General features: G+C 39.7%; 1 protein-coding gene across 4 annotated transcripts in view; it reads left to right on the forward strand.

Moving 5' to 3' along the window:
- ptprsa (protein tyrosine phosphatase receptor type Sa) overlaps positions 1-18,366 on the forward strand; it is a 188,228-nt gene that overhangs the window by 121,856 nt on the left and 48,006 nt on the right. For all 4 annotated transcript variants that reach the window (XM_046050635.1, XM_046050632.1, XM_046050633.1 and 1 more), the window contains exons 7-13: positions 342-611; positions 738-1,319; positions 1,658-1,794; positions 1,932-2,076; positions 9,777-10,097; positions 12,030-12,223; positions 14,711-14,828. In XM_046050635.1, the coding sequence (XP_045906591.1) occupies positions 342-611; positions 738-1,319; positions 1,658-1,794; positions 1,932-2,076; positions 9,777-10,097; positions 12,030-12,223; positions 14,711-14,828 (1,767 nt within the window). The remainder of the gene's footprint in view (positions 1-341; positions 612-737; positions 1,320-1,657; positions 1,795-1,931; positions 2,077-9,776; positions 10,098-12,029; positions 12,224-14,710; positions 14,829-18,366) is intronic.

Consider the following 18,366-nt stretch of genomic DNA (forward strand, 5'->3'; position numbering starts at 1 on the left):
ATAGATTTTTGTGTATTTAATTGTGCTGTGATGGGTCAAATATTGGTCAATGGAACCTTGTTGCTATGAATCGTTGCTTTATTGTTAATCTACATTGTTGTTGAAGCAGTTCTGTTAGTTTAGTTCCTTCTCATTATTTGTATATTTTTATGTTTTGAAAAGTCTACTTCTTTTATATTGTGTTTCAGTTCACATCTACCATGTTGAACCTTTTGTGTTAAGTATTTCTTTGAGAAGGGTCCATTTTCATCGGCCTCTCTTGTTACCTCTCTTTTTCTCTTTTTTTTTGACTCCCTTGCCCTCTTTTGTCATCCTCTCCCCTTCCTCATGCCTTCTCCCAGTCCGGCGGGTGCCTCCTCGCTTCTCCATTCCACCAACGAGTCAGGAAATTATGCCTGGTGGCAGTGTGAACATAACATGCGTGGCAGTGGGATCGCCCATGCCTTACGTCAAGTGGATGCTGAACTCAGAGGACTTGACACCGGAGGATGAGATGCCAGTGGGCAGGAACGTTCTCGAACTGAGCAGCGTCCGTGAGTCAGCCAACTACACCTGCGTGGCCATGAGCAGCCTTGGCATCATTGAAGCTGTTGCGCAGATCACTGTCAAATGTAAGATAATTGTGCTTGTGAAGAAGGTTACTTATGAAGATGATTAACTTCATTTAAGTCTGAAATCAATCACTGTCATGATAAATGTTAGTTTCCTCTTTCCTTCCTGTTTTGTCACCATAACAGCTCTCCCCAAGCCTCCAGGTACCCCTGTGGTTACTGAAACCACTGCCACCAGTGTGACCATCACCTGGGACTCAGGCAACCCAGACCCAGTGAGTTACTACATTATCCAGTATAGAGCCAAGTCCCCAGACAGCAAGTATGAGACGATGGATGACATCACCACTACACGTTACAGCATTGGTGGCCTCTACCCCAACACAGAGTATGAAATTCGTGTCTCAGCTGTCAACACAATTGGCCAGGGTCCTCCTAGTGAGCCAGTAGAAGCTCGGACTGGTGAACAGGCTCCTGCCAGTCCACCACGAAACATCCAGGCCCAGATCATATCCCCAAACACCATGATGGTACGCTGGGAAGAGCCTGAGGAGCCCAATGGGCAGATCAAGGGCTACCGCGTTTATTATACCATGGACGACTCCCAGTCCATGAACCTCTGGCAGATTCATAATGTCCAAGACAGCCTCATCACCACTATCCAAAGCCTGGTTCCTCAAGAGACATACACAATTAAAGTCCTAGCATTCACCTCTGTTGGAGACGGACCCTTCTCAGAGCCTATCCACGTCAAAGTACTGCTAGGAGGTGAGAATATTTTTGTCAGCTTCACTACTGGTGTTGAAATTTAGAAATAGGTTTTTCTTCTGTTGCTTTAGCTGAATTCCATGTCCATCAATTTTGCTTACAATAGGCATATATGTAATGTTCGCAATACTGTTGAAACCAAGTGTGTTCAAGATGCATTTTACAGAGTAGCAGAACACAATTGTACCTTGCTTGTCACTGGGGCACAAACTTTTGTACACATTCTTAAGATTTTCTTTTACTGGTTAATTGGAAGATGAGTATAATATTCATTCCCATCTTACTACTAATTTCTATTAACAATATCCTAGAACAATGTCCTTTGCTCTGTTCTTCAGTTCCAGGTCAGCCATCCAAATTTCAGGCTGGTGCTGTGTCTGACACTAGCATTGAACTGACCTGGGAACCTGCCTATGAGAAAGAAGGAATTGTAAATTATGAACTTCGTTACACGGAAGGCAGTTTGGGCACCCAGGTTAGAATCTCAGTGTTTCATTTCGAAATGGCAGTGTATTTGCACTGAGAGATGTACATTTCTTAATGATCCAGCATTGGATTTCTGTTCAAGCATTTCACATCAGACTTGTCAATAACTCTACTCTCTGTCAACAGATGAAGAAAACATTTGGACCAACATCTTCATATGTTGTGGAAGGTCTCCGCCCAAACACAGAATACCATTTCTCCCTGGCAGCCATCTCTAACAAAGGCATCGGAGCCTTTACCAATGACATATCACAGAAGACCTTGCAAGCCAGTATGTAGCCATTTATTCACTCTTCACTCCTGTTCTCTGTGTTTGTTGGCTAATACAGGAATTTTCCACAGTAAAGCAGTTTATGCCAAATTCTAATGCGATTCTATGCTTCTATGCCTTTTGACTGGAGCTTGTAAACTGTATTTCTCTGATGTAAACTGCATCATCACCTTTGAACTATGACTGTGTTTTTCTCAGACATAATCAGGGTTCAAAGCTGATCAGAAATGATGAACTACATAACAATGTGATGTGTTGTTGAATTCTTCCTAAAACATGAGGTGATATTTTTACATGTGGTCTTGATTTTATTAACTTGACGTTTTTTACCTTTTGTACAGTGATATTCACACTATGAAGATATTTTTTGTGTGGAGAGTTAAGTTTGATAATAAGTTACAAAGGGCTAAAAATCACTTTTTGTCATTTTAGTGTTTTCATTTTAGAATTACCTTATTTTCTAACTTGGTTCTGGTGCCAAATATGTACGAGTACACCAAACACTGTCAAACAAATCAAGCCTACGTGGACTGGCAATTTTGGCAGTTTGTTTATTTCCCTTTCACTTTTGTTCGTATTTGCTTTTCCTTTGTGAACAGCAAGTGCACTTTCTTCCATGTGACAGAGACACAAAAAATGTCAGTTCTCCTCTAAGACCGACAAGGCTCTCATATGAACTGTATTCAGACTGGGAATGGGGAATCTGTGGTTGTAATTATAGTCATCAAAGAAAAACAAAACCCTATCAGAAGTCACTACAAGTACTCACATGCCCACCCCCTGGATTTATTCCACTATATCACTTCTGCACTGATTATTTTATTTTACAGATGGCAGGAACACAACTGAATTATTTAAACCAGCCTGCTAAAAATAACAGGAGTGATATCATAGCTCACAGTGGTAAACGCTGTAGAGAAAGAAAATACAGACAGCTTATCCAATCAAATATCCAATGGTAGCTAAAGTACTGTTGGGATGACAGGGTATGAAATTCATGTCTTTTGGGTTTACATAGCACACAAAGATTAACAATGATGTTGTGTATTGAAATTTAATACATTAATGGTAAAGAACCTTGAAAATGTAGCTGGATTTAGGGGATTGGGGGTTGATCGGATCTAGTCATTGTGGATCCCTAATGACGCAGAATATAGAAAAGCACAGACAAAGACACATGCATACATGTGTGGCTACCTTTTATTGCTAAAAAAACTGGCTGCTTGTAAGATTTTTTGAGGTTTAAACCAGAGGGCCTTTACTTGGACATAGGAGAGCCATGGCGGTAGGAGAGGACTTCTTTTAACACATTTTCTGTTTCTACCAGTGCAACTTGTTGGCTGTACCTCCACATCTGGGCTGTGGGGGCTTTGGAACCACCACTTCACAGTTCTTTTTGTTACTGCTGGGCAGCAGAGCTACACAGACAGTGCAGAGTCACTGAGGAGAGAGCCAGTTGCATGCAACATTCACTCCTGCCCAATGGGGGTGCTGTTGAGAACCTATCACTGCACCATTGATCTTTGATCAGTCTAGGCATGAAAATACTTTATGTTCATCCAACCCCATTTCTGTCTTGGTGTCTCTCGAGTGTCTGTTCACATCTTCACCTGTGTGTTTGTGATTTCCTTAACTCTGTTTTTGCATTTGTTCTTGACCGGTAAACCGCAAGCTTATTGGATTGGATACACTCTCTCTTCCTCTTACATCACCCTACTCCAGCTCTGTTTCTCTCTTTGCCACTTGTTCCCCTGTGCAATGGAACAAACACTCTCCTTGGAATGGCTTGACATCTCCTTGCTCACTTTGTGTCCCCTTCCTTTTATGTTGAGTCTTTTGAAAAAAACTTTTTTGTTCGGTCTTTTATTTATTTATTAATTTCTATTACTTTCTGGGTTATCTGAAAAGGATATTGGTTTGACATCACCCTAAACAGTAGTTTGCTGCAATTATTGTCTTTCTTTTGGGTTCTTGCATGAACCCAAGTCCACCACAGCAACTACAGTGCAGCAGGCAGAGCAGCACGCATAGACAGAACTGACATACGCTTGCCTGTTGAAGAAATACGTGGGAGAATAAGTCTAACTGATGGTTTTTCTCAAGTCTCTGCTTGAGACAAGGGACTTTTCCTTTCAACTGCCTCATCCATACAATTACAGTGGATAGAATGAATAACTGTTGTTTGATAATTGTATCTGCCTGCCCACCACAGAATTTTGATACTACTGTCGCGGAAATGATGTCACTTTATGTTTGGAGTAGTAATCAACTTTGTAAATACTGTGTTTTGAAGTAATCATTTCCATGACATGATTATCAAATACTGTTTGGCTGTCATTTTAAGGCTAACTGCCATCTTTACCTTTTCTATCCATTCTACTTCTATGGTAGGCTTTGTTGTTCTTAGTCTTTGACATCCAAAGGTTTTTTTTTAATGCTTTTATCAAGAGTCACTACTCGAGCAAGTGTGAAATATATCCATTGGTTTTTCCACTGCTGAGGTCAGAAAAATCACAGACTAAGTCACATAAAGCAAAAGATTTCCCACAACACAATAAATAACTTGATCTTTTGGATGCTTTGAGGTAAGTGATTGTGTGGTTTAGGGATTCAGTCTGCTATAACCTTTCTCAAAGACATTCAGAGTCAGAGACATTCACAGACATTCACATATTCATCCAATTAACCGTTTGTTGTTTTTTAACACCTTTTCTGAAACTCCAGCAGGATAGAGTAAGCAGTTTTTATACATGACACTGTCAGATATTTAAAACAAGTCAGTGAAAAGCCCTGTGACATATATAGCTTGTATTAAGTGGCTTCACGGTGCAGTCTAACATAGTCAGTTTTAAACTCTCAGCTTTTTGGGAAAACACCAACAATAGAGCAACAATAAGTTTAAGGGCATTTGCACAATTGTTGAAAAAGTATTGTTTTGTGTAGTAGGAATGAATACATTTTGCCTATGCCTGCTGGACTAATTTATCCTTGACACATTACCGAGCAATGCCTGCATACAATTCAACGTTTGGCATTTTAAGTGCCATGCTCTACTTGCCTTGCATAACCCTTTAAACATGGATTTGAACCCAATACATTGTCTGGCAAACTGAAACCCTTTTCCACTGAGTAAAAAGAAAGACAGAAAACGTGATTTCCCTGTTTGCTTTGTTGTCCATTATCTGTGGTACAAAATGTTTGCAGATTGTTGAAGTTTGAGCTAAGTCCAAGCAGCATTACCAGGGGCTATTGCCATGGGGACCACTCTGTCAAGAAATTCTTGAAACATCACTGCAAAAAATAATAATTCTGCTTATTTGCTCCATCAGGACTGATGCCAAATAAATGATCAAATCAAATCGCACCACAATCATTTCATTGGCTTCTCTTGGTCAATATAATGGCAGGATGAATTAAATACACAAGATCTTACTTGCAACAGTAGCCCTCATTCAGAAGCAAGGCCTCTTGGGGTATGCTGCTATAGTCAGACCAGGTTGAGAGACCATTTTTGTGAGACCGTTCAGACGTGGCCGGAGTGGATCCACAACCCGAGAGCTGGGTGGGCTTCCAGCATTCCTCTAGCTGTTATCCAGTTGCAAGGCATGCTAACAGGACCTAAGATGGACCCTGGGAACGGGCGTTAGGGGACTGCAGGGCCACAGAGTGGCAGATAAGAATCCCATTTCATAGCATCAGAATTAATTTCATGCTTTGGTATGAGCTGTGAGCCAGGACCCTGGATTGTCAGGCTTTGTTACACATTTAGATTATACCTAGAACCTGCCAGTAGCCAGTCAAGTGCTATCTCTCAAATTAATGTGGCAGATTCTAAATCCTCTGTATTTAACCAAACAAGCAGTTTAGCCCCCCCCCCCCCACACACACACACACACACACTTACTGTAATTGCAGGAGGTTTTTAGATATATTGGACTATTTGTGTGAACCGCAGCATGGCCATTTGGCATTGGGGGGGATTAATTCCATAATGATCTACAAATATGAACATCCTGTCATTCCAAGCTTCTGATGAAAATACAGTTCAAATGTGCTTGTACTCTGATAGCAAAAGCATTGGCAATCTGTGTCATTTTAAGAGTTGAAAGCAGGCATTGAGTAATGGCCTGTGTTGCTAAACTGTTAGCATTAATGTGTGTAATTTATATCCACTGAAGATGTTGCGCAAAAAACACTTTTAATCTGAAGGTAGTCATAATGATTAGGTATGCCACCAGTTCTTGACATTGCAGACTTTATACCCATAGCTCTTAGTCATATCACAACAGACTTTAAAGTCAAAGAGAACGATATGAATACAGACATGACTAATTATTTGTCAAATAGCATTTAGGAAACTCTTTCAGGGAAGCTTCAAAAGAACCTCAAGTGAAGCATTAGCAGAGTTTCTTCTTTTGTGGTTGTATAGTTCTACTATCCATAATCCTACCACTGGCCTTCATGGGATATGCACTTTATTAAAGCTGTGCCCCAGCCTGTCTTAAACCATTATCAGGCATGAGGATGCCTGTGCACTGTGATAGCCTGGCCCTTGTCAGATTCGCAGCCTTTTCCACATCACAAAGATTGAGAACTGAGCAATCATTCTTGACGTGGAGAGTTTGCAAATACAATATGAGTGGAGGAAAGAAGCTGAAAGGCTCAAAATCCAGTAAGACCATAAGTAAATAAGCCCATTGGACACAGAGAAGGTTTTGGGAACTGTGTCTGAGGTCCTGTCCTATTTGTTGTGTGCTGGAACATTCTTCTTCACAGGGAGTAGGCCTTTATGATAGTCAAAACTCCTGTTGTTTTATATTCGTTTTTTAAAGCTGTTCTACCCAAAGTGACAGTGTAGTCAGAACACTATCATTAAATGTTTATGCATTCAGCAATACAAGCTTTTGGTCTTGTTTCCTCTCTACTACTCAAACTGGCAATAAGCTTTACGAAGATACATAGGCACAGGGCTATGAAATGGGATTTATTTGAATTAATTGTTAACAAGGATGAATGTTTATGTACATGGCCAAGTGCAGAAGAACAGCATATCTTGGGAGTGAGTATTCCCCCTATAGCTTCCCCTCTCAGAGTCTTGTGGATCCTCCGGCCCAAAGAAACATGAGTATTAAACAGCCCTGGCTACAGCACAGAGCCAACTCTTTCCCTCCCAATAACCCCTAAATGGGTACAAAACTAACTCTCAGTGGGTCAAAATTAAAGCTGTTATTTGCTGATTCAAAAACCGGGATGGATCTCAAAATTCTGGCATGCTGTTTGGGAGGGAAAGTGTTGCAGTTCACTGACTATAGAGTAAGCACACTCTGTAGTCAGGTGCTGGTGGTAAGAAAGTCTTTCAAATTTAGTATTTGTGGGAGTCAGGTACGTATGATGCAAACAATGCTTGTGATTTATTTTTGTTTGTTATTTTAGAAAGTTAAATGTTCTTATTTTCTGTTTATGCTGAGTATTTTTTTTTTCATGTTTTCTCATGAGTTGTCATTTTGAACCTTAACTGTTGTTGTGGTTCTTTCTTTCAAGTCACATGGGTTACAGCGAAATTAATTTCCCAGTACCCTCCTTCAGTTCATAATTTATTTCTTCAGCCTTTGTGTTGGAATGAGAACATGCTGCTTGTTAACATGGGTTTCATTTGAGTTGTTTTCTTAAGTTGCTGTGTGTGGAATGCCTTTTTTTCTTTCTGGTGGTATTTCATTTTGTTTTTGATTCTTGTGCTGTTTTTACCTTACATAACAGATAAAAATGTAATAATGAACTGGGTTTGTCACACCAAGATGGAGGAAATATATTCTCACACAAAACATCGTAGGGGATAGAGGACACCCGACTTGGATAGAAATATTTCCATACATGTCCTTTTATCCGTATAATACCAAACTCTGGATGAGAAGTGAAACGTTTTATCGCTCCTTGCACAGCACACTCTCTGGACGAGCACAAGCTGTGTAAGAGCTTGGCACAGATTAGAAGAGAGAGGCATTGAATTTGATTTAGAAAGTTCACAGATGTGTAGGTTTTAATATGTTTTGGAAGAACACTTCAGACACAAATAACAGCCACCGTGTTGGAAATCTTTTATACTATTACAAATTAAAAAATACAGACCACACTATCTCCCTGCTAGCTTATATTAAGGAAAATATAGCTTGTTTTATCTTATGCTAATTTGGCTGAAACTTTTCGAACAAAAACATCAAATGGTTTTCAATGTTTAATCTTGTTCATTCATGATAAGATGGATGCTATTTGCTACCCAAGACACAACAATGGCTCCCAGAAATCTTTATCAATTAAACTAAAAAGGCACATTATCACCAACATATTTTGGAAACACAGTATTCATCTCATCTTAATGCCGACGTTATGGACATGATAGTATGTTATTAATCCTGATGTGGACAGCCAAGTGGCTTATGGTTACAATAATTGCAGAACCTCAAGAGTAAAATTAAGGGTTTAGTGGTCACGACTGTCTTTACCTTACCTTGTTTGCTAGTTTTTTAGTTGTTAAGGACTAAAGCTTCAGATCAATGCCCAAAAATAAAAGTTTACTTTAATTTGACTGTGAATTTCACAGGGAGTTGAAAAGTTTATGTCCAAGCAAGTTCCTTCCCAGATGATCATACAGACAAGATCATCTCGCAAGGCTTGCAAGACACCCTTGCATCTTGGAAATTTAACAAAGACAAACAAAACTGCATTTCCACAGAAAAAGGGAGTAATATTATCCTAGCAGTGAATTTAATATGTGGATGAGGATGCAGTTTTTTTGACCACCAGCTTCACCTGGTGTGTGTGTGTGTGTGTGTGTGTGTGTGTTATCCAAAAAAAATGTTTTTGGATGCAAACCAATTGACTATAGGAGAGGTAAAAATCATAGGTTTACCAAAATAACGTATTAACAGTGCATTTAAATCAAAGATGTGTGTATATGTGTTTACCAAAATAAGAAATAGAAAATATATTAAAACTGATTTAAATCAAAGATGTGTGTATGTGTGTTTACCAAAATAATAAATAGAAAAAATATTAAAACTAATTAACAGTGGATTTAAATCATAGCTGCACATTGGTATGGACATATGAATCAAAGGGTTAAGTCAAATAGCTATAAGTTATTTTAGAGAATATGATGACATGAAAATATGCATTGCCTAAAATGATTGAAGTATTATTTATAAGCTATATCTTCCAGCCCTAGTTCCAGTAGGATGAATTCTTTTTGTGGTACGTCAATTAATTTTTCTTGAAAAGTCAGACCCTTGATTTCAGTAACGGTAATACATGACTGCTTGAGCAGGAGTTCAACACAATAAACATTTGATACCTTGTAATGCCAAAAAACAAACCAAATAAGTCTGCGTGTCCAGCGCTTGTCCCCAGGTATCTCACAACAGTAGCCATCTTGATTCATTATTACACAAGCTTGTGCCATTATCCATTTATGCCTCTTATGTTGACATTTGCTTGATGATTTTATTTTTATTTAGAACATATTTTGCCTCCGTCTTTGTTTTGCAATTTTTTGTTTGAATTATTCTTATTGTTTTTTTTATCGTTTTATCATTTTCTTTATCTCTCCCATCTTTTTATTTTTTTGTTTTTCACCCCTCCCTTCCCCCTTTCCCCAACCTCCTCGTCCTCTACCCCCTTCCTTCCTGTCCTTTCCACCTCACCAGAGCCCTCAGCCCCCCCTCAAGACATTAAGTGCAGCAGCACGAGCTCCACCACCCTGCTGGTAAGTTGGCGCCCCCCGCCTTTGAAGAGTCAGAACGGTGTCCTGGCGGGGTATAGGGTGCACTACCAGGTGGTGGGCCCGTCAGAAGGCGGCAGTGACGATGGGGTGCCCATGGAGGAGCCCACAGTCCCTGCCACTGAAGAGCAGGTGCTGCTGCAGCGATTGGAGAAGTGGACCCAGTACCGCATCACTGTGTCTGCCTTCACCGTAATAGGGCCAGGCCCTGAGAGTGAGCCCCTGATCTGCCGCACAGACGAAGACGGTACATGCATCTCTAATGTGTATAGGCTAAACTTTATTTAGAAATTAAGGTATTGTTTGTTAGTTTGATGGTTAGTGTGCCCTTGGCATTGACTTTAAATTATGGTGATATTATTGGCTGATATGCGCTAATTTCAGATAAATTGGTATTAATGTTTTTAACAGCTGATAAATGACAAAAAGGAAATGGAGAGACAGAAGATGGATCCTTCAGTCATATTTTGAGTGTTGTCGTTGCATAGTTTGTCCATCAAAGAGCACTCTGCAACTCCCCTGTTGGCAACACGTGTTTGGAATGCCACAAATCCACCACAAAACACAGCAATCAGCTGACAAAATCGGCTTTTGTTTTGTTCAGAGTACTATTTAGAACAATTAACAAAGTTTATTGTTAATCTGCATTATGTTATATTATCTTGGTATGATCTCATAACTACAAATGTTAGGTGTGTATAAATTGTTACCATTAGAAAAAGCAAGAAAGTTTTATAAATTCTTTACTTCAGTCTTAAGTCAGAATATTTTTCCAAATACACCAAATTGTGTCTTGATAGAGTGGTTTCAGAAGCATACCATCTTTGTCCATAAGTAATAGGACCACATACAGCTATGTAAACCATATAAAAGGAAAACACTTAACATAGATAACACACTTGGGAAATCAAGTGTGTTGCTATTAAAAAATAACTAACCAAATGTAGTTCATAATAGCTACCACATCCCATATCATACCTCTATCTGTAGGCTTTTAACAGTATCTCACTGCTCTGCAGAGAGACGTAAGCATTTATGAGGGCTATACACCTCAAGGCCATATCTGGTCTTTCAGGTCATTTGATACACTTTCCCCTACATTTGCAACCACTGTGCACCACTTACGCACAAACTATAGATTGTGCTTGGAAACGACAGAAAAGCCAAGATGATTGTAAGAACATCTCAGGCTTGAATAAGCAAAAAAAATAAACATTATTCAGCCAAGTTGAATAGCAGAAACTAAATGACAATGGATAAAAGCAGTTGAGCAATAAAACACATAAACTGACAAGTAAAGATGTGGTAATGTCACAGCACATCTGAATCATTGAAGGATGGCTGGCATTGGCTTGTATTCTCTACAATCCATTATACATCCATTACCACAGCATTTTTCAAACACTGATGTACAACAAGCGCAACAGTAGAGACAAGCTCAAATTCTTACCATACCTGTTTAAAAGACACCAGGAATTGCAGGGGGAACACAACAGTGCACTGACAATAGCTATAACAAATTTTCTGGTGTCATTACGATAATAAAGTGTGACAGAAGTACCAGGTGAAGAAATAAGAGCCAGGGCTAAACGGTAGAAAAGATTTTGGTAATAAACAACATGGCTGCATGATCTTGGGGAAGATGGTGGAAATGGGGTTGTGATTTAGGAGGGAAGATGGGCACTTGAAGTGTTTTCGGAAGAGCAAATGGAAGCGGTTTTAGTGGAAGACTTCTATTAATGGCGCATCCATCTCAGAAAGGACCGGTCCATGACACACCAAAAGGCCTTCCATAAAGGACTGTCATTATGACTGAGAGCTTCCTACTGATGGCAAACAGACACAGCAGAGACATATTGAAAAGGTGGAGGAGACAGGGGAAGTCAGGGTGGTGTGTGCATATGTGTTGGGAAAATGGTACTGTGGGAAGACTGACACTGGGGTGTGTTTGTGTTTGTTGTTTTTTAATGTCATTCCTGCCAGTTGTTAGTATGCTTCATGAAAGGGTTATTAAATGTCATGGCGCAGTATTAAGTGTCTCTCTCGTCCTACATTGCATTGATCAACATCTACTTGGTCCATCCACTGGTGTCTGAAAATAATGGTTCAGAACCACAATTTTTCAGCAGTACATATAACAAAATGATTCTGATTTGAGTCTTTGTTTTGTTACCCAAAGTTCCTGGGGCTCCTCCAAGGCGGGTGGAGGTGGAGGTCCTCAACTCCACAGCATTAAAGGTGATGTGGCGTTCCCTGACACCAGGCAAGCAGCACGGACAGATCCGTGGCTACCAGGTTCACTATGTACGAGTGGAAAATGGCGAGTCACGGGGCCTGCCCCTCATCAAGGATGTCATGCTAGCAGATGCCCAGGTATGACCATCTCACAGTTTCCTCAGTACAAATCAGTTATGATAAATTTAAAAAATGTAATTCCACAAAAAATGCCCAGGTCTCCTTTTGAAACTGAATGTATTTTTCAACCATGATGCAGAGACACTAAGCAGGTTAAAACAACACAAATATGATGATTAAAACCTCAGTGGACATTTCAAAGAAACTTTCCCCAACTTTTTATCTCACACAAACTGCAAATTGTGTACTTCATCCTCACTGTTTAGGCTTTGCAAATATTGCAGCAGTATGGCAAGCGATATGGGTGCTCTTGGATTTTATTTCATATTGCTGTAATATTCTTTTACCCTCAGCCCACGACAAGAACTGTAATCAAAGCGTCCTCCCTCTTCTGCCTCCATGGCTTTTATTAGGAATGTCTAGACCCCTGCTTTATGGCAACATCTTCCAAGAAATGTCTGATTGTCTGCTTGTATCAAATGCAAAGACTCAGCAAAGAAAATGCTGATTATAGTATTCTGTGCCTGGGGGGCAAAAGTAAAATTGGCATGAACACAATTCACCAAAAATCAGCCTCCACTGACAGCTAGAATTATAATGGAGCCCTTTATGATCTTTTTTTTTTCTCCTTTTTACAAAACTTCTGTCAACACACTGTTGGAGGAAGCCTGCCAAAGTAAGACTTGTGTGCATAGTAGCAATCATCCAAATGGAAATAATAACCTTGAAGCAATAGGATGAACAACACAGAAAATTATTATTGTATGCAGTTCTGCATATTTTGGGAATGAATTAATCAAAATAATTTTTTTCCACATGAATGAAGGATCCATGCGGGCCAAATGCAATGGCATCTAGTTGACCCACAATCCAAGAGTAGAACAAGCTTAAATATCCATCCATCGTCAACCGCTTATCCTGCGTACAGGGTCGCGGGGGAGCTTAAATATCTTGAATTATAATGTGCACACACCTAGTAGTCAATCAAGAATGTTTTTATTAATATATCCAAACATGTCTTCATTAATCCCTTGAAAGCTACATTTTGATGTCACTAGTGGCTGTAGCTATCAATGATTTAACACTGAGGTAGCTTATTGTTAGCTGCACAGTAACATTTAAACATAACCAGGCCCCACAGACTCTCAGTCTTGTTTCAGCTTTTCCTCCTAACATAAGCTTCAAACAGCTTCTCTCTCTCCTGACCTCACAAAACCAGTGACCTATTTCTGATACCAAACCTCTGCTCCCAAACCTCTAATGCCCATGTCTCTCACAATCCTATTTCTTCCTTTTCTTTTCTCTCTCTTTATTTAAAAAAAATATTTCTGTCTCTCCTGCATTCTCCTCTTTGGCGGGGGGGGTTAGTGGGAAACGGACGATACAGCTGAATATGTGAGTACGAAGTTTCGCTTGAGTGCTTTGTGTAGCTGAAAGGGTTTAAACGGCGGCTATTGCATCAACCTGGTTTAATTCACAGTTTGCACAACCTCACCAATCTTAATTCAATAAGTTTGGATAACAAAGTGGCTAAGCGGTTTCACCTCAGCTGTCTGGCCGGCCATCTCTTTACGCCACTAAGGTAAAAAGGACAAACTTCTATTGCCAGCTAGCTTCTACAAAATGGTGGCTGATGCAATATCCACTGCCCACTGTGCCTGGAATGCTAATGCTACTTGTGTCATGCTGTGTGTTGATACAGTATGTTTTGTCTAGTGCTCTGGTGGTGTGTGTGTGTGTGTGTGTGTGTGTGCATTTTATTTAATTTTCTATGTGGTGCCTTAGAATGATTGTACTGCCCTAAGTTCACAGCCTTTTTTGTGTCTCTGTTATTGAAACATTTAAACAGTAGTTCACATGAAATCCAGATTTTACAACTTTCCAGAACGGCAGATTTTTTCTCAACAAATTGTACACTTATTTTGAACCCAGATTTGAATCCCCAGTCTTTCTGCATTACGTGAATACCATCACAAGTGCAAGACAGTACTTATAGCTCATTTACCTTTATTGACCTCTCCCATTCCTTTGCCAACCAGCCTGTTAAAAACCTCATTCTGCATTCGTTCAAACCTGCTCCCTTGAAAGATTCATTAGAATTGATCGGAAGCCTCTCTTTGAAGAGGACTCAAGGAAACTTAATGGCTGAGGTAAAAACTGCCAGCGAATGGGCAGGATGTATTCAGCATGCATTTATCACAAAGTTAAGTTGTTGATTGGAATATTACTAAAGGAATAAGGGGGGCTACTTTTTCCATTAAATGTCCCACCTCCATCTTGGCATTTCTAAGGATTTACTTAATGGAATGGTCTCCCATTACACTGGGGAAAACGTTACATTTATTGCATGCCTCTTGAAAATTAATGAAGAGGACTAGTAGATACTTCACTAAGATTAACATTCTGCATAAAGCAGGTTGATCAGCATGAACGGGGTCAAATCATCAAAAATTCAAGGCGCATTTTGACATTTTCCTGTTCCTGTTTCTTCCCTGTCTCCCATAGGAAATGGTCATCGGAGGACTAAAGCCAGACACCACTTACTCCATCACGGTGGCAGCGTACACCACCAAGGGGGATGGAGCCCGGAGCAAACCCAAACTGGTGGTGACCAAAGGGGCAGGTCAGTACAATGATAGATAATTTATTTGTTGCTTTGTTTGCAGAACCTTTATTAATGCGCCAATAAAGGTAACAAGTTCTTTTTCAGCCTTTGGCTAAGGGGTACCTTCTCATCCTGCTGTTACTGCTAGGCTATCATCTCTGTATTTTGAATTTTCTTTGATTAACAACATTTATTTACAGTTACAATGTGGTGCGTTTAAATGATTCAAACCTATTCAGAAGATCTGAAAAAGCAAATGTGACCAAATGCAACATATCCTTTTCCATTTTTGTGCATTAGGCGTCCTTATTAAAGGTATTTCTCATGTTAACGGCTTTTTACTTAATTCTGCATTAATTTTTGAATACCGGTACTAAATTTTATCAAAAACATTTTTTCCACATAATCCAGAGGTATGGATTCAAGAACAGTTCAGTCAGTTGAGTTGATGTTTGCTTCTATCAGGGCAGCATTTATCATTTGAATCATGTTCAGAAGACTAACCACAGATTTTTAGAGATCAAGAAGGTGGTGTGAAGTACTTGAAAACCTCTTTTAGGCCGTTGGTGTGAGCTTTAATGATACTGTAGGCTAATGTATGCATACTACTGTACAAAGCCTTGTCTTCAGTATTTTCCTTGGGACCACCAGTAGACACACCAGTTAAACTGGACCACTTGAGCCTTTTTGGACGCTAGCAGCTTAGTTACCATGAACATGATGTAAACCTGTGAGGCTGGCTGCTTAAGAATGCGAAAGCCTTCTTTGAGAGAATTTGAGCCGTCAAGTCAAGATTGGAGGGTCCTTTTATGTGAGCATCTCTGCCAGGCAGCTTTGATAGTCAACATGTACACAACTGCATACATACCTTATCACTCACACAAAATAATGAGTGCATGCAGTCTCCACTACTGAGCCATGCTGTGGCATACTATCATAAATCGAAAACACACCAATAGACACACACACAAACATAGGCAGATTTCCCAGATCCTGGGATCAAGGAGTGCGACTCTGGCAATGGGGTTTGAGTGAGTGCTGTCACTCTCCATCCTCCTGTCAGGGCCAGCTGACTGATACGCCAGTCTATCGTACTCTGTCTCTCCTCAGAGGGAAAGCCTCTCCTTTTTTATTATTGAAGTATAAGAAATGGTTTATGCCAGGGGGCCAAGATAAATACAAAAGGGGTGAGAGGTGGGGTGACGATGCAGCCTTTTTCAGAGGTGAAGGCATTGTCCTTCTTGTTCTGAGGGATGTTAGGATGGCTTAAAGAATTGCAGGGTCCCCACTGGTTGTGAGATTTCTGATATACTGTGGGATTCCCTGTGGTCTGTATCAGGCAGGGAACAAAAGGATTTTTTTGTTTTCTCTTGGGATTTCATAAAATGTCAGAGTTTAAGAATTGGCTTACTTTTCAGAAGGATGCCCAAATCTTTTGTGTACTGTCTCTGTTTTGTTTTTTATTTTTCCAGAATAACTTCAACCTTAGTGGCCATTTTTAGAAAATTTCTTCTGATCTGAAATGTGACAAAATCATTGAAATTTATATATATATATATATATATATATATATATATATATATATATATATATATTACAAAGTTCTCATATTAGACAGTGTGCTAGTTAACAAGCCCTTCTTACGAGCCCTTCTTCTTACTGCTCATTTTTCTTCACTCTTATACTCTTATATAAATTTAAATGTAAGGTTATTGCTACAGACAAAAAACACATATGTATTTTATGCATTGACTATATATTTTGGCAAGGTACCTAATAAAGACATACAAAAAATGGATCTCAACGTATATATCAAATTATTAAACCAACATTACCTTCAGAAACTATGCTATTATTTATTTATACTATAAATACTTCACATCAATGGCTAAGTCTTTTCATCTTCCATACATTCAAACAAGCCTCTGTGGTAGTTTGGTGTTTCAGAAAGTATCCAAAACAATCTCAAGATACAGTAATGGTGGCCACAAAAGGTAGATGAATGTTGATTTAAAAACCCATAAGGCATGAAAGGGAATGTTGAAAAGCAGTTCTACAGCTGATACTGTACACTACATACAGCAATATTGTTGATAGCGCAGTATTTTTGTAGATTACGTTTAAGTTTTAGTGTGTATCATTTTGTACCATAATGTAATGATTTAAGGCTTTCAGCGATAGACGGATGGATGAAATTATATTTGGAAGTTTTATGTGTACTGTTTGTAATTACTTGAAGTGGTTTGCATAATTCATTAATTATACTGCGAGTAAGAGAGGATATAGATTCAAATGAACTCAGTCACCCGGTTGTTAGACAGACACTGAAGACATTAGTAGGGTATCCTGCCCTTGTAGTATCTTGACAGCTTAAAAACTCCCATCCCCCAGCCTCACAGCACTTCATTTCGATTGTTGCATCCTGTGAAAGGATGTTGAGTGATGTGTGTGTGGGTGTTTAAAAAGGTGTGGATACTTATTCCACTAATGTCTGCAGTCAGCTGACTTGAAATATCAACCCTGATCCCATCATTGCATGTTTAGTAACTTCCTTGATGGGCCATGTGAAATATTTTGCAGATTTGACACCATGGTGTTTCCTACCCTACCAATTACTTCACTCCATGGACCAATGCCATACACAGAAACACTCCTTCAGTAAGCATTCTAAATTAAAAACAGAGGGAAGATGGAATAGTGATGGATTTGTCATGACCTTTAATGACCTTGGATATGTTAAGCCTCCATAGGCGGCTGTAGCCACAGGTTAAGCAGTGGGAGGTTGTTTTTCAATTTAGAAGAGTGCAGCTCAAAGTAGAGAACCTTTCATCTGGGGCGACAGAGGATTTTAAAAAGTATATATACAGTATCTCACAAAAGTGAGTACACCCCTCACATTTTTGTAGATATTTGATTATATCTTTGAAATGACACTTTGCTACAATGTAAAGTAGTGAGTGTACAGCTCACACAGCCATTAATGTCTGAACTGCTGGCAACAAAGGTGAGTACACCTTTAAGTGAAAATGTCCAAATTGGGCCCAGTTAGCCATTTTCCCTCCCCAGTGTCATGTGACTCGTTAGTGTTACAAGGTCTCAGAATGAATGGCGAGCAGGAGCATTAAATTCGGTGTTATCGCTCTCACACTCCTTCATACTGGTCACTGGAAGTTCAACATGGCACCTCATAGCAAATAATCTCTGAGGATCTGAAAAAAGAATTGTTGCTCTACATAAAGATGACCTAGGCTATAATTGTTGCTCTACATAAAGATGACCTAGGCTATAAGAAGATTGCCAAGACCCTGAAACTGAGCTGCAGCATGGTGGCCAAGACCATTCAGCGGTTCAACAGGACCGGTTCCACTCAGAACAGGCCTCGCAATGGTCGACCAAAGAAGTTGAGTGCACGTGCTCAGCGTCATATCCAGAGGTTGTCTTTGGGAAATAGACGTATGGGTGCTGCCTGTATTGCTGCAGAGGTTGAAGGAGTGCAGGATCAGCCTGTCAGTGCTCAGACCATATGGCGCACACTGTATCAAATTGGTGTACATGG

Source organism: Micropterus dolomieu, linkage group LG05 (genome assembly GCF_021292245.1).
Source record: "Micropterus dolomieu isolate WLL.071019.BEF.003 ecotype Adirondacks linkage group LG05, ASM2129224v1, whole genome shotgun sequence".
Lineage (NCBI taxonomy): Eukaryota > Metazoa > Chordata > Actinopteri > Centrarchiformes > Centrarchidae > Micropterus > Micropterus dolomieu.